The 17,986-nt window shown below is 37.0% G+C and overlaps 1 protein-coding gene across 10 annotated transcripts in view; it reads right to left on the bottom strand.

Moving 5' to 3' along the window:
- The window catches only part of UTRN (utrophin), a 565,993-nt gene that overhangs the window by 144,563 nt on the left and 403,444 nt on the right, over positions 1-17,986 (bottom strand). For all 10 annotated transcript variants that reach the window (XM_055535865.1, XM_055535867.1, XM_055535866.1 and 7 more), the window contains one exon: positions 16,663-16,819. In XM_055535865.1, the coding sequence (XP_055391840.1) occupies positions 16,663-16,819 (157 nt within the window). The remainder of the gene's footprint in view (positions 1-16,662; positions 16,820-17,986) is intronic.

Genomic DNA, 17,986 nt, shown 5'->3' with positions numbered 1-17,986 from the left:
TGCATGAAAGTGAAGTGAAAGTGAAGTCGCTCAGTCAATTTAAATTATACAATTGAAATTATATCGTATGCTCCTGCTGCTGCTAAGTCCCTTCAGTCGTGTCTGACTCTGTGTGACCCCATGGACTGCAGCCTTCCAGGCTCCTCCATCCATAGGATTTTCCAGGCAAGAGAGACTCAGCTACCTCAAGTCAAAAATAAATGGAGGGCACAAGGACTGTCCCATGCCCATAAGAAAACATTCAACTTCTCTGCCATCCCAAGGTGGCATGGGAATGTACAATAGAATTTTCCAACAAACATTTCCACCAACATTAAAATTTCAAGACATATATTACATTCACATAGTCTACAAAGAAGGGCTTCCCTGATGGCTCAATGGTAAAGAATCCACCTGCAATGCAGGAGCCACAGGAGACGTGGGTTCAAACCCTGGGTCAGGAAGATCTCCTGGAGGAGGAAATGACAATCCTCTCCAGTATTCTTGCCTGGAAAAAATTCCATGGACAGAGAAGCCTGGTGGGCTACAGTCCATGGGGTTGCAAAGAGTCCGACATGACTGAGCGACTTAGCACGAGCACAAATCTATAAAGAAATATGCCAGGCAACAAGAGAGGACAGCAGTTAACAAGCCCATGATCCAAACTCTTAAGGAACTTAGAGTCTGAAGAGAACACAGTGCAAGTGAGAACATGTTGGTGCCACCAATCTTTAGAGATGTATACACGGGCACTGAGAAAACAACAAGGAGTGGGGAGGCAGAGGCAGTTACAAGCAACCTTCTCAAAAATGTGTAAACTTTGCACTGAAAAAGAAATTGGAATCAGATTAAATGTAATTAGGGGGAAAGCAATTCAAGAAAACAGAATAAACCGGTAAGATAATTTAGTCTCTCATTGTTTTCCTATTAGGTAGCTTCTGTATGCTCATTTAAAGAAAATGAAGCCCCAGAACAACAGATGGATGAAGACCTGATGTGCATATCAGAATTTAACTACTAAAATCCCAGAGTTTTCATCTTCAGTAATTTCTATGAACCCAACACCCGTTCAGCGGAGCTCTCCTTTCCTCCCACTTCTCTTCAGTGGCTCCGGCTGTTTTCCCATGAGTATCTGGCAGCTGAGTAAATCAATTGCTTCTTACTCAACTTTAAATGCCTAAAGAGAGATTCTCAATGATCCTTCTGAATGGTCGGGGAACATTTCTCCCCACCTGCTATTAGTTTGTGGGAAGGCAGGGGATTAAGGGATAAGGTGGTATAAAGAAGTGACCCGTGTGGCTTAAGTTAGAAAGCCTCATGAATCAATCAACTGCTCTTCATTTTCATCATGAAAGAGGCATCACTCACTGGGAATGCTGAATCACTGCCAAGGAAACAGCAGTTTTATCAGTTGTTTCTGGTACCACTGACATGGATGAGGACAGGATCCTGCAAGCTCCTTAATATGAACACAGAGTCTGAGCGAACCTAGAGGGAGAAGGGAAATCCCGCCATCTTCTCTGTCCTCAACTGGCAACTTGGTCACACTAGACTGAGAAGAGGGACAAGAATGACAAACCTGTGGGTGTGAACTAAATCCTGGCAGCATCCCCTCCTCTATAAATAACAACTCTCCCCCTCCTCTCTTTAATCTAAAGGCATTAATCACCCACACTGTCTGTATGTGTCTGTATGTCTCTAAGTCGCTTCAGTTGTATTCGACTCTTTGTGACCCTGTGGACTGTAGCCTGCCAGGCTCCTCTGTCCGTGGAATTCTCCAGGCAAGAATACTGCAGTGGGTAGCCATTCCCTTCTCCAGGGGATCTTTCCAACCAGGTATTGAACCCAGGTCTCCTGCATTGCAGGCGGACTCTTTATCATCTGAGCCACCAGGCCAATCTACAGTCCTACCCATAAATCTCAGCTCTTCTCCAAGACCAAGTTTCTTTCTTCAACTTTATTCACTATTATTCATGGGGGAAGTACTAGTATTCTTGCCTTGAGAATTCCATGGATGGAGGAGCCTGGTGGACTACAGTCCATAGGATCGCAAACAGTCAGACAACTGAGCGACTAACACACACACACACACACACACACGACTCTTACGTCACTTCAGAGTCTTAGAAGGCAAACAATTGTAGTGTCTATTTGTGAACCACTTGTTTCAGAATAAAACAGCAATGTAAACCTCTGTGGTGGTAAAAATGGTTAGCCAGGTTACATCACTCATCCTAACTTGGTAGAAATATCAAATTTCTTCAACTGTTCAGTCCAACAAATGGAGACTTTTTTCCCGTCCTTCTAGAAGCAACAAAGTCAAACACAGCCACCAGCTTGTCCTCCTCCTTCTTTTTGGAAGAGAACTTAAGCCAGACATCCTAAAACAACCTTCTAAATTCCCATGCTGACATGGAACACCAGCATTTTAATTCTAACGATACAAGATGTACAAGCAACGGGGACAAAAATGAAAAATCACAAGCAAGATTTCCATGAAACTTTACTTCCATGTGTTGGTGGAAGCAGAAAATTGGTTCAATCATGTGGATAGTAGTAAGTTGGCCATCTATCAAGAGTCATTACTATGATCATATTGTGTGAAACAAGAATTTCACCTTCGGGACTATATCCTAAGAAAATGATCCAGAAAGAGCTACAAACACAAAAGTTTTCAATACAACATTATTTATGATTTAACAAATGAAAGCAACTTAAATATCTAATACGTGGGAAATATTTAGATTCACGACACTACAGCTACACTAGGGATCATTAAGGAAATAACCTTGAAAAATGATTGTGAAAATGACTGCATAGCAATGTGAAGAAATAGGTATAGCATGTATCTCAGTGAAAAAGACAGGAAAAAAACTATGGACCCTATTAAAACTGTGTGAAAGGAGAACATGTAAAAATAAAATAACCCAAAATGAAAATGGTTGTATTACAGTAGTAAAATTATGGCTAATATTTTGCTCTTTATTTTATAAGATATGTAATAAATTATTTTCCATTAAAAATTATGCTTTTAAGAAAAGACTGCCAAAAGGAATCAAGTTCATCTATAATGGAACAAATTACAATTTTTGAACAGCATTATTAAGAATTTCAAATGTGTTTTAGAAGCAAACTTTTCATATCTATAGTGATCATAAAACTTTTCCATTATGTTTTACATCAATGAGAATCTAGATTTACTTGTAAAATGCAATTCAGGACATCTCTGAAGCTAGAGTTACTTATAAAATTAATACATGACAACATAGTTACCAAATGAGAGATTCCACATGTTTATGCCACTCCCTATGATTGGTAGGGATCTTAACTCATCTAGCTTTTTTTTTTCTTTCAATGTTTATAGCAATTTTATTCACAATTGTTTCAAATTGGAAAAAACTCAAATATCCTCCATCTACTGCAGAATGGGCAGAAAAATGGTATGTCTATATAATGGAACACTCAGTTCAGTTCAGTTCAGTCCTTCAGTCGTGTCCGACTCTTTGCAACCCCATGAATCGCAGCACGCCAGGCCTCCCTGTCCATCACCAACTCCCGGAGTTCACTCAGACTCACGTCCATCAAGTCAGTGATGCAATCCAGCCATCTCATCCTCTGTCATCCCCTTCCCCTCCTGCCCCCAATCCCTCTCAGCATCAGAGTCTTCTCCAATGAGTCAACTCTTTGCATGAGGTGACCAAAGTACTGGAGTTTCAGCTTCAGCATCATTCCTTCCAAAGAAATCCCGGGGCTGATCTCCTTCAGAATGGACTGGTTGGATCTCCTTGCAGTCCAAGGGACTCTCAAGAGTCTTCTCCAACACCACAGTTCAAAAGCATCAATTCTTCAGTGCTCAGCCTTCTTCACAGTCCAACTCTCACATCCATACATGACCACAGGAAAAACCATAGCCTTGACTAGACGGACTTTTGTTGGCAAAGTAATGTCTCTGCTTTTGAATATGCTATCTAGGTTGGTCACAACTTTCCTTCCAAGGAGTACGCATCTTTGAATTTCATGGCTGCAGTCACCATCTGCAGTGATTTTGGAGCCCAGAAAAATAAAGTCTGACACTGTTTCCACTGTTTCCCCATCTGTTTCCCATGAAGTGATGGGACCGGATGCCATGATCTTCGTTTTCTGAATGTTGAGCTTTAAGACAACTTTTTCACTCTCCACTTTCACTTTCATCAAGAAGCTTTTTAGTTCCTCTTCACTTTCTGCCACTACTCAGCAATAAAGAGGAACAAAATCTTTTAAGAAAAATGTTCTTATAGCCATCAAGCTGTACGTTATATCCCCCAAATTTATTTATCTTATAACCAGAAGTCTGTATCTTTTGACTGCCTTCACCTGTTTCTGCCAATCTCTTCCCTCACTTCTGACAGCCACCAATCTGTTCTCTTTTAAGGTGTCAAATTTCTACACAATAGTGAAGCTCAAGCACTGGGAGAATCTAGTGGTACTCAGCACAAGAGGGTAAATAACAAGCTATATTTTAAAATCTACCTCAACAATCAAAGATATTCCAAATCCTTTCCCCTCATAAAAAAATCTTTCCCACTCTTGTTTTGAATAATGTTGGCAGTATTAAGACAGGAAGAAGGTAACCTCTTAACTGACTACAATATTAAGGCATAAAGAAGTATAATGGTATTGATAAATTTTCTTAAAATTTCAACCATGTTATTTCCAGCTCTTGAAGAAAGATTGTTGATTACATTTCTGCCAGCTATTACCTTTATTAAAGATTCAGCTATATAAAGTGGAAATATCTTCAAAATGTATTTCTTTTTTGAAAAAAAGGGATTATAGAGAGATAAAGAGGAAAAAGGAACATTCATATCAAAGGACCTTTATTTTTGGGTATTTTCATTCACTCAACATTCAACAAATATTGACTTAGCATCTAAAGTGCTAGAAGTAGACAAAGACACAATAGAAAATGAGTAATTGGGTGATTATAAATGCTATGGAAAAAGAGAAAAGCAGAAGAGAATTAGAGAGTTTAGGAGTATTGCAATGGGAATTACAATTCAAGTAGAGAAGTCTAAGTAGGCTTCATTAAGAAGGTGCTATAACATGAAAAGATGCTCAACACCACTCATTATAGGAGAAATGCAAATCAAAACCACTATGAGGTACCATTTCACGCCAGTCAGAATGGCTGTGATCCAAAAGTCTACAAGCAATAAATGCTGGAGAGGATGTGGAGAAAAGGGAACCCTCTTACACTGTTGGTGGGAATGCAAACTAGTACAGCCACTATGGAGAACAGTGTGGAGATTCCTTAAAAAACTGGAAATAGAACTGCCATATGACCCAACAATCCCACTGCTGGGCATACACACTGAGGAAACCAGAATTGAAAGAGACACGTGTACCCCAATGTTCATCCCAGCACTGTTTATAATAGCCAGGATATGGAAGCAACCTAGATGTCCATCAGCAGATGAATGGATAAGAAAGCTGTGGTACATATACACAATGGAGTATTACTCAGCCATTAAAAAGAATACATTTGAATCAGTTCTAATGAGGTGGTTGAAACTGGAGCCGATTATACAGAGTGAAGTAAGCCAGAAAGAAAAACACCAATACAGTATACTAACGCATATATATAGAATTTAGAAAGATAGTAACAATAACCCTGTATGCGAGACAGCAAAAGAGACACAGATGTATAAAACAATCTTTTGACTCTGTGGGAGGCAGGGGCATGATTTGGGAGAATGGCATTGAAACATGTATAATATCATATAAAAAACGAATCACCAGTCCAGGTTTGATGCAGGATACAGGATGCTTGGGGCTGGTGCACTGAGATGACCCAGAGGGATGGTATGGGGAGGGAGGTGGGAGGGGGGTTCAGGATGGGGAATACGTGTACACTCGTGGCAGATTCATGTTGATGTATGGCAAAGCCAATACAATATTGTAAAGTAATTAGCCTCTAATTAAAATAAATAAATTAAAAAAAAAAAGAAGGTGCCATAGAGCAAACATTTGAAAGCAGTGGAGAATTAACCACATAAATATCAGGGAAAAGGCATTCCAGGCATAGAAGTCAGCATGGTGCTGTGACTGAAGGCACAGCATGGCTGAAATCAGCATATAAGAGAAAAAATAGTAAAATGAGATGAGCAAGGTGTGAGTGGGAGGTAGGTCAGATCATGCAGGGTTTTGGAGACCATTATGAGAACTGTAGCTTTCATTCTGAATGAGACAGGAAGTCACTATAGACTTCTGATTTATTTGAATATGAATACTCTGGCTGTTGTGCTGAGAACAACAGAAGTGTACTTGTAGCTCTGAACAGCTGGTAAGAAGTAGACAGATTCAAATTCTATGTTCTGAACATACAGCCAACAAGATTTCCAACAAGAGTAACAGACTGAGTTCGCAAGAAAGGCATGATTGAAGGTGATTATTTTTTTTTACCAGCAGTCAGAATAGGATTCTATCAACTGAAATGAGAGAGACTGGTTAGATCAAGTTTTGAGGGGCAGGTTCAGGAATTCAGCTCGGACATACTAATTTGGAGATGTCTATTAGATTCCCAGATGGAGATGGTATGAAAACATATAAATTTGAGAGTGACCATATAGATGACACGTAAAACTCATCAGGAGGTCAGACAAATGAATGAACTCATCAGGAGTTCAGGAAGGAATGAATATAGAGAAGCTGGCATGGCCTGAACCACAATGCATCTCAATGTTAGAAGGCTGAGGGAAGAAGGAGCAACTAGCAAAGGAAATTGAGAAGGAGCTACAAGTAAGGTGAAAAGAAAATCATGATATAGTAGTATCTTAGGAGCCAGGTAGAGAGACAGAAGTACTGTTAGTGAGCCAACAGGAAAGAGAGGACCAAAAATGTCACAAGTCAGCCAACATTAACAAACAGCGACATAAGTTACGATGAGGGACATATGACTCAAGAGTCGGGGCTCAGGGTGGCTTACTTGAGAAAAAAGATGCTTGCGGTAAGTTTAAGAGGCTTTTGTTCTTGTAAAAGTGCTGCTTTATGTATGTCAAAACACACACTGTTTTTCTTTTGGATGCAAGCAGCTCTGGCTATAAAATTTGCAGAGCCCAGTGTAAAGTGAAGTTGCAAGGCCCCTTTTCCAAATATTACTAAGAATTTCAAGATGGAGGCAGCAGAGCATTAAATCAAGTGCAGAGCCCTTCAAAGAACAGAACCTTGTGTGATGGTGACTATATGGGACACACACCCACGACAGAAGGCATCTGAACTATAGTAAATACAAGTATTGCTGGTACAGCAGGCTTTCTGAGCTTCTGGTTTCAGAAAAGCACTTAACTGCTTACTAGAGAATGCAAGCAGAAAAAAAAAAATGAGACAAACATAAGGAGAATCTGTTAGAACGTAATTTACTTTTCTCCCCAACTTGCTTTCAAAGCTAAATCAGCATATATGGATCTGAAGTCATTATAGTATGACAGCAAAAAAGGGCAGAAGAGTCATTAAATTTGATAGCACTAATAAAACTACATGAAAAAAGGCAAAGAAAACAAGCTTACTTCTCATTGGTATGCAGACAAATTTTTTTTTTTTTTTTTTAAAGAATCTCCATAGTGCTTTAAGAGTTTTGGTTAACATCTCTGAATGAACATTTAATATATAAATTCATTTTGGTTCTACCCCATTGACATAAAAAATGATGCTTGAATCAGAAGACTAAGTATGAATGCTAAAACTAAGACAGGAATCCTCAAGCTTCTCACAGTAATAAAACAGTAGTCTTTCCTACATTTAAAAAATATGCGCATATATAAATGTATCCCTTCATCTAGCAAATACATTTAGTGTTTATTATTACAAGGCACGATATTAGGTCCTGAACTTGTATTCTCTTTCTCCTTCAGCCTTGTTCTAAATATAATCAGAAAGAGAATGAGCAACATCTCTTGCTCTGTTGCATACTCCAAGTCACACCAAGTCATGGCCAGTTTTGAGGATTTTCCCTCCAGGAGTTTTGATAACCCTCTTTAGTGAATTTTTATTCCAAAGTCTCTTTCCAGCTCAAAAGCTACATACTTGTTCTATGGAGCTTTTCCAATCTTCTCAAGTACAAACAGCCTTGATTCATCTGTATCTTCCTGGCTGTGTATACATACTCACATCACAGTGATTTTGATATCTACTGTAGTCGCTTGTTTTTGAGCCTGTTTCTGTTCTTAGATGATGAAGTCTGTGACAGCAAAAACAGTCTTAGGAACTGATGCATGCTCAGCACCTAGCAAGGAATGTAGCAAACATCAGGTGCAACTTGGAAGTTTCCTGAACGAATAAATGAACTGTGCGATAAATGAAACTATCTCTCAGCTAAATATGACCAGAGGCAGTTCATTGGGAAAGGGCTGAATGAAAGGGAGAATCATATGGCTTGGTTTCATGGACCTCAACTTGCCTACATCTGTTGTCCACTCTTCAATTTCACCACTAGGCAGTGATAATTATTAGGCTGCCTTGCCTTTCCCTCTAAACTTAGATATTCTATGGCCCTTTGGGGTGAGGTTCTCAATACCCATGTCAGGCTTGGGAGGCAAGTCAACTGCAGTCAGCTGAATGGGTAGGTAGGTGCAGACTCACTTATAGAACTGTTGCTTTTTAGGTCTTTCACACAGGCTTAGTTTACAGACCTTAGATGGCTGTGTTTTTGATAAGAAGGAAGTCAACACAGGTGGCAAAGGCTGAAGGGGAACTTGGGAAATAATTTAATCAATTTTAGAAAAAGACTGACTTTTCACATTAGGTAACATTATAACAGAGGAACCAGAGATCAAATTGCCAACATCTGCTGGATCATCAAAAAAGAAAAACATCTACTTCTGCTTTATTGACTATGCCAAAGCCTTTGACTGTGTAGATCACAATAAACTGTGGAAAATTCTGAAAGACATGGGAATACCAGACCACCTGACAGGCCTCTTGAGAAATCTGTATGCAGGTCAGGAAGCAACAGTTAGAACTGGACATGGAACAACAGACTGGTTCCAAATAGGAAAAGGAATACGTCAACGCTGTATATTGTCACCCTGATTATTTAACTTCTATGCAGAGTATATCATGAGAAACGCTGGGCTGGAGGAAGCACAAGCTGGAATCAAGACTGCCGGGAGAAATATCAATATCCTCAGATATGTAGATGACACCACCCTTATGGCAGAAAGTGAAGAGGAACTCAAAAGCCTCTTGATGAAAGTGAAAGAGGAGAGTGAAAAAGTTGGCTTAAAGCTCAACATTCAGAAAACGAAGATTATGGCATCTGGTCCCATCACTTCATGGGAAATAGATGGGGAAACAGTGGAAACAGTGTCAGACTTTATTTTTCTGGGCTCCAAAATCACTGCAGATGGTGACTGCAGCCATGAAATTCAAAGACGCTTACTCCTTGGAATAAAAGTTATGACCAACCTAGATAGCATATGCAAAAGCAGAGACATTACTTTGCCAACAAAAGTCCGTCTAGTCAAGGCTACGGTTTTTCCAGTAGTAATGTATGGATGTAAGAGTTGAACTGTGAAGAAGGCTGAGTGCCGAAGAATTGATGCTTTTGAACTGTGGTGTTGGAGAAGACTCTTGAGAGTCCCTTGGACTGCAAGGAGATCCAACCAGTCCATTCTAGAGGAGATCAGCCCTGGGTGTTCTTTGGAAGGACTGATGCTGAAGCTGAACTCCAGTACTTTGGCCACCTCATGCAAAGAGTTGACTCAGTGGAAAAGACTCTGATGCTGGGAGGGATTGAGGGCAGGAGGAGAAGGCGATGACAGAGGATGAGATGGCTGGATGGCATCACCAACTCGATGGACATGAGTCTCAGTGAACTCCGGGAGTTGGTGATGGACAGGGAGGCCTGGCATGCTGCGATTCATGGAGTCACAAAGAGTCGGACACGATTGAGCGACAGAACTGAACTGAACTGAACTGAACATTAGAACACGGAAAAACCTTGAAATTACAGGTTTTCAGGCAAAGAGTAGCAGGGAGAATAACATATTTAATAGGGAGAATAACCACACACACACACACACACTCTCTAAATTTAAAGGTGGCATGTTTCCGTTTTAAACAAAATGTTCAAATTTGTTATTTTAATGAGTAAACTTGCAAATATATCTTGGCAATTCAGTTTAAGGCCCAAATGTCCTGATTTTTATATAACGAGGTTTGAATATAGGAATTAAATTGAATTAAGCAAAGGACAGAGTAGCCCTGAAGGAATGGAAAAACTCATAATATCTTGCACCTGAATCATACACTTTCAATTATTCTTGGTGATTTCCTTCTCTAAAATCAAGCATGCATTATATTGCAGAAAGAGCATTAGAGCTCCGATAACTGCCCCTATATAACTTAGTATATACATTGTTATGAAAATGAAGTGCAAATAGTAAAAACTGAATCTGCAATTTTATACAATCTTCAAGTATCTGACTGAAGTAATTTCATAACATTACAAATGAATGCTATATATATTATATGTGCTTTCTAAGTAATTGCTGATTGAACAATAATCTCACACTTTTGAAAGTGAAGCTACATATAAGGGACTTTATTTCCCAAAAAACTTTTAAAATTATACTAAGTAGAAAAATTAAACTTTGTCAATTTATTCTAAAAGTCATTAGAAATATTATACATTTTATAGTAGTAATTTATTTCAACATTTAAGGGTATTAAATTTGTACCTACATGAGGAAAAAAGATAATATGATTGTATTATTTACCAAACAGAAACCTAAAAAGTTGAGAGCATGATTTCTGCTTAATGTAACAGCTAGTTCTGCTGGACAGTAAATAACAGATATTAATATGGTTTTATTTAACTAGCTAAAACAACCCATATAGCCTATGACAGTTTTAAACAAAATAAAAATAATCAAAACTATCAAGACAGATTCTCAGCAGTTATGGGAGATGAGACCAGCCACCATTTACTGAACATTTACTGTGGACCGGGTGCCAAGCCAAACACTTTACCATCAAGGCACTTTGACTTATGATTATGATTTAACAAGTTGGCCTATGATGGGCTGTTAAAACATTGAACAAAGTATTTATTAGAATTATTGCTGAAAATCTATCAGTGTTCTAAGTCACTGGTTAAAACATCCAAGAAAGTATAGATATTTAATTAAGGGTTCAAAATATATTGATGTTTCATAATATCAGTTCCTGGGACATTTACATAACAGAAGGAAAAGATGCCAATCCATGAGTCACACATTTCCCTGTATAAGACAGATTGTTGAGCCAAGCCTTTGCTATGGGGGCTTTCTGCTTGCTCATTGCCTAGGACTGCTACATTTTTCCAGAAGCATCAACCCTACTAGCTTCCTTGCTTTTCTGCATTGTTTCTGATCTACAGAATGTTTGTTGTATTTTGGAGCCCAATTTGGCCATGTTTGATTTTTCTGTTTTTTACATTTTATCTGTAATTGTTAGGCATTTGAGCGGATGAGGTGCTTTGAAATATGACCTTACAGTATCATTCTAACTGAAGTCTCAGAGCCATCACCTAAATATTTAAATGTATATTTCTTCTGGATACAGTCATAAGCATAGAGCATTTAGGTATAAGAATAACTGAAATATATTACTGAAGTAGTGGCTGTGTCTTACTGCCCTCTGTATATTTAGTATCAGTTTCAAAATATAAGTCATTCTGTGAATAGTGGAGGTAGATAGATGGATGGATGGATGGATGGATGGATGGATGGAAGAAGGATGGATGATGAAGTGACTGGCACTGCCATTATCAAAGAACAGTTATGAAAAAGTGTCATTAAATCACTGATATACATGTAAAGTACTGGAGTATAAAAATATATGTGGGACTCAGAAAACTTTGAGAATATATGAGTTTCCATAAATCAGCCTCTTTGTATCAGGGGTGACTGAATACATACATCTGAGAAAAGCAAGTCTCTTACCATCTGCAACATTGAAAGTAGACTGGACCCAGGGTAAGGAGATGTAAATATAAAATAATGCATATTTTATATATTTGTGTTCTTTTATTTACAAACACTCAAATATTGCCTTTCAAGGTAATTAGATTCATAGTTAAACATATATAATTTGCCTATTACTCTTAAATAAGTTGATTAAATGCAGTGTATGCACATTAGTTTTATGGGTTTGGCTTTTCCATGATAAGTTGTTTCATTTATTATGAACAAGAAATAAATCACCTTCCGTTTTCTAAGTTCATATCTTTTTTTTTTTTAAACTTTACATAATTGTATTAGTTTTGCTTATCCCATATAAATTCTCAAAAATATTGTTGTTTCAATGGCTTCATCCATTTTTTTGAGGAGTCTAAGTTTGCTTAAGGCACCAATAGGCTAAAACAATAAGTATAGGTTATGATATTAAAACTTAGAGCACTCAAACATAATGAATCTAAGGAAAAATACAAAATGCAGACACAGAGCAACTAATATTAAAAATATACTATAAAATATAAGCTTAAGTCCTAGTTTAAAGAATAACTCCAACATCTGTTGCTTTACTTACTATGTGTACCCTGCTAAGTGGTCATATATAGTGATGATTAGACAATATGCCCCAAAGCTGGGATTACAGGGCTGGTGTGTGTATGTTGGGGGCAGGTGGGGGTGGTAACTGAAACCAGGTCTACCTAAGACCATGTGCTAGGTTCAATAACTCTGTATATAGTCAGGTCCAACATAAGTTGTCTCATAATAGAGAATAATACACCACTATCTAAGTGAGATGAGCCAAAGAAAGTTTTCAGTGAACTTGAATACATATACTGCTGAGGATATGGGTTAAATCATCAGATGCCTACCCATAATTATTTTCTCCAAATTCTTCAAATAAATCTTTGACATCAGATTTTGACCTTATTGGAAGCAACTTTTGAGTCATCTAACAATTTTCTGCATGTAGTGACTCTACATCCACCTAAGGTACTGAGACACAGATTTGTTTTTCACTTTGTATATAATAATGCCACTGGAAATTTTAATGTAAAACTTAAGTACTAATTAAGTGTAACATCAGCACAGGTGGTTATTTGGGGCATCTGGCAGATGTGTATTTTTGTCTTGTCCATAACGTAACATATGGTGTCACTTTCCAAACTGATTTTTAAAAGACTTCTGTGCAATGACATTCAAGACTTGTATTTATGTGATCATATCTCCTGGAATAATTAACAAATCAGAGTAAATTTCTTTGTCTTTTACTTAAAAAAAATCCACCTAGTAATCTCTAGACATTCTAATTGAGCACACAGAGATTATATCAAATTTATTCAACTTCTCTAAATAGTACTGTGTGGTTTAAAATAAAGTAATTCAGATAGCCACCTATAAAATGAGTGTGAGTTTGAAATCAAATACAAGGTCTCCCCTCTCTCTAAAGGAACATTTCAGAGAACAAAATATCTTGCCTAATATTAATATCAAACCACACAAGGGCTGAATTTCATTGTCCTAACTAGATAAGTCAAAAGGCAAGAGTTCTTTGAAGTTAAAAAGATTTTTTTTAACTTTATTATGACAATTAAAGACCTAAAATAGCAAGTCGGTAAAAAAAAAAAAAAAATTACCGAGTTTGTAATAATAGGAAAAACTAAAAGACTAAATGCTAAATTTAATGCTAAGCATATCTGTAAAAATTAATTTAAAAATTATTTTGTGTTATGTTTAAAGCTATACCATAATGTTATAATTGAAGAGAACTCTACAACCCATTAAAGAAAAAAAATTGGTAATAAATGTACACATGAACTGAAAACATGCATAGATTATAACCAAGGGACCAAAGTAAGGGGTTAGAGAAATGGATGATTAGGCAGACAACCAGAGATCTGGGACAGCAATGTGCAGTTCACAGCTGAGCTACAAACCTTGTTGGCAATGATTTCTCACTGCACAGAGAAGACACAGGAACTCCAAGGTGGAGAAGGACAAACGTAAGTTCTCCCTGCCTGCCAGGCCCATGTCTGTTTTTTGTACCAGTGCGGCACCCCACTCCAGAACTCTTGCCTGGAAAATCCCATGGACAGAGGAGCCTGGTAGGCTGCAGTCCATGGGGTCGCTGAGGGTCGGACACAACTGAGTGACTTCACTTTCACTTTTCACTTTCATGCATTGGAGAAGGAAATGGCAACCCACTCCAGTGTTCTTGCCTGGAGAATCCCAGGGGCGGGGGAGCCTCATGGGCTGCCGTCTATGGGGTCACACAGAGTCGGACACGACTGAAGCGACTTAGCAGCAGCAGCAGCAGTCCTTCTACTACTGAGCTACAAACTGCCAGGCGCACGCTAAGTAAATGTCAAGTATTTGCTAGAAGTGAAGGAAGGAGGAAGGAAAACTCAGATATGAAATCATATGCTTCTTATAAATAAGGGGACTGGACTGAATTATTTCTTGGGTTCCTTTCAGTCCTAACAATTGATAATTCTAAGTTGTACACACACACGATTTCCTTGATAAAAAGCATATGAAGGCGGGGGGAAAAAGATATCTCCAAATACCCAGGAAAGAAAAATCTTGCCTGAAACATAGAGCTACCACAGGTACATCCAAATGGATTTTGATTTTAAGAAAAGACTGAGGATAGAATACTGGCAAGGCAGAGGTTTTACTCCACTTGGACTATTCTACGTCTATAGCCGACAAAGTTCAGTAAGAAAAGTAAACTAATATTACATGTAGGTGTCACATCTTTAAATATTGCCTTGTTTGTACTAACACACAGTGATTCACCCTCCTTGTAATAAGTTATGGCAATTAGAAACATTACTCTTGGCAGTTGGGAAAGAAGGTTACTTTTTTCCGAATGTGATAGTATCGGTAGACAGGGCTTTTAAAGAGCTAACCACATTTAAATAAGGCCATTCATTGGGGTGGACCCTAATCCAGTATAACAGGGGTCCTTATAAAAAGAGGGCACTTTGACCAGTTTTAAGACACAGATACCCACAAAGTGGACATCATGTAAAGACACAGGGAGAAGACATCTACAACCCAAGGAGAGGGGCCTCAGAAGAAACCCACCCTGCTTGCATCTTGACTTCAGATTTCTAGACTCTAGAAATATGACAAAATAAATGTCTGATGCTTAAAACATCTATTTAGGAACTTTGTTATGGTGGACCTAGCAAACTGATACATCCCCACAAACTTCACTCTAAAATCTATTGCCTAAGTTATTTTTCATAGCATCTTCGCCTCAGTTCCCAAAGTAAAATATGAAGCTTTCATCAAAACATTAATAATATATAATATTGAGAGAATTTATAGTTTTGGATCATTGATAAATTTAGAAGGTAGACTATGATAAAACATGTTCTACAATCTAGAATCAACATGAACCTGTACAAAGGAAAAACCATTTCCTACCTCAAGATTTCAGTTTTAATCAAAATGGTAGTGCAGTCACAAACACATTTTATTCCTTAACAAAACAATTCTATTAGAAGAGCTTTGTATTATTCCATTTCATCACTAACACCTGAATCCTCAAAATAGGTACATGAATAATCAATAGAAGACAAAGCTGAAAAAAGTAAGGAGACATTGATTTTTTAAATCAGTAATTTTAAATCTTCTATCATTATTATTACCCACTGTATCTTCCTTTGTATCTCAATCTTAGAGCTATTTCTATACTATATTCTTTTTTCAAGTACAAAGAGAAAATTTACCCAAATGGTAACTTGAATAACCTGATCACAAGCATTTGAAATAAAATAAATTCCAGGATCTTATCATTTTGCATTGAAGCAGCTTATAACATAGAAGACATCTTCCTTTAGAAGAAGCATATGTTAGTGTTTGTCATTTTTTAAAATGGGAACAGAGTTCTAACATCACGGCAAAATGTAAAGATTTAGAATAAGAACTTGTGTTGCATGTGAAGAGTAAAACAATATAACAAAACAAGGTGATATGTGATATATGAGAAAATGGGTATGAAGAGATATAAAATAAATGAATGGAAAGTTAATGACACAAACAATTTAAATAATTCAAGGACATAAGAGTCAATGTGTCACTTGATAATATTCAGTATATCTGCTTTTTGAAGCAAAAGTACAAATTTGCATAGAGATAGATATTTGAACAGAATAAAAATGCAAGAGTTTAAGATAAAAAAAAAAGAAAGAAAACTCCACAAACCTATAAAACAGTTTTAAACACAAAGGTCTTCATTTGCTTTTGGACTTATATCTATACTATTTTCTCACTACAAGTCCTTATTTTTCTCCACTTTCATTTAATAAAACAAAATAGTTTGTAATTCTTTATGACTCTGTAACTTCTGAATTTAAGATTAACTTAGAGTAAATATTTCCCCAATATAATATATTAACAATTTAAAATCTATAAGGAATAGATAAATTTCATGATCAGCTAAGAATACTATTATGCTTTAGATACCTGCAACATTTGAAAAACTCTTCAGTTAAATATGAAGAGAAAACTTAATCTGAAACAAAAGGGAGCAAGGCATGCAATTTCAATAAGATGCCTAAATACTAGTAATTAGAAACAGAGGAAGAAAAAAAAAAAATCCCGTCATAATTGGTTCCACTAACATATTTACTTTGTTTGGAATATTTACTTCACAAAATAAAAATGAACAAAGAAAGGTACCCACTGTATGTGGTCAACTTACTTTACAATGATCATATTGGAGCTGTAAGGCTGGGACATCCCCTCCAATAGGCATCTGTTTCTTAAGCTCTTCATCTTTCATATTCAGCCATTTGATCAGTTCTTCTAAAGACGTCAGCAATCTGTTCCATTTCTCAGCACTGGCCTCCAAATGAGCCCTGTTGAGAGATAAAACTGACCACATTTAAACATTTGAAATGCGTCTGAAAAATTATATACCCTCCTTTGGCCTAATAATCTTGTATAACGAACTAATGCTCACATCTAAGAAAGAGACTGACACTTTATAAAAAGAATATATATTTCCTGTAAGAAATAGTTCTTTTGAATAAGCTAGACTAGTCAGGATGTGTTTGTAATATTTGTCAAAAGTTAAAACATACACCTCAATGTCACAAAGGCATGTATAAGGCTTTCAAGAAGAATGCCCATGACATAATGCAAAATTAAGCAAGTTTCAATAGTTTATGTATAGTGTACATGCACATTCAAATGTAACTTTTTTCATTTCTTCTATCTATATAGGAAGAGAGGTATACAAGAAATTATATGTATATAAAATGTTTAGAAAGACACATACCAGATGTAGTTACTACTAAGAGCAAAATAACCACTTGATTTTTATATATTTTGGTACTAATTGAGTATATTCAACAGGCTTATGTGATTTTTCTTTCCAAAAAAGCTAATTTTGAGAGGGATTACTAATGTCTTAATTTCTTTCATAGTCAAATAAATTACTGAAAGCAGAATATCACCAATATTTATCTCAGAATATTGAAAAACAATAAGACATTACTTGGACAGAACACTATTTGGCTTTTGGATGACTGATATCTAGTGACACACGTCCACTGTGAAAAGAAAATAATTGGTCAAAAACCATTGATTGCATTATTTATACTCTGAATCAAAGATAAGGTCTGTTTCAGTAAAAATTTCTGTTTTTAACACAAAGTACCTTCAGATTCTTAAATTGTGAACTTATAATTAGGAAACTTTATTTAAGAAATACATTTTTATGTGATGAATATTTAAATAAGAGAAAAGCCTTTGAAAATAGACATGTAAACAAAAGACAAATTTGCTAGATGCTCCTGTTAGAGCCTTGGAGAAAGCCCAGTTATACAGCCTCAAGCCCACACCACATGGGTTTAAAAGGATGAATCAGTCAAAAGCAATTCAAAAGACTCAAGGAATCAGTGTTTCCTCATTCTTGCAGCAGACAGACCATGAACGTGGACTTACAAGCTAAACTGCATGAATTGGAATTACCTTGACTGTCCATGACCTTTCAGAATGAGAGAGGCAAGGCTAATGGAGAC

This window comes from Bubalus kerabau, chromosome 9 (assembly GCF_029407905.1).
Source record: "Bubalus kerabau isolate K-KA32 ecotype Philippines breed swamp buffalo chromosome 9, PCC_UOA_SB_1v2, whole genome shotgun sequence".
NCBI classification, from domain to species: domain Eukaryota; kingdom Metazoa; phylum Chordata; class Mammalia; order Artiodactyla; family Bovidae; genus Bubalus; species Bubalus kerabau.
The sequence above is the reverse complement of the archived record's forward strand: the minus strand, read 5'-3'. Positions and strand labels throughout refer to the sequence as shown.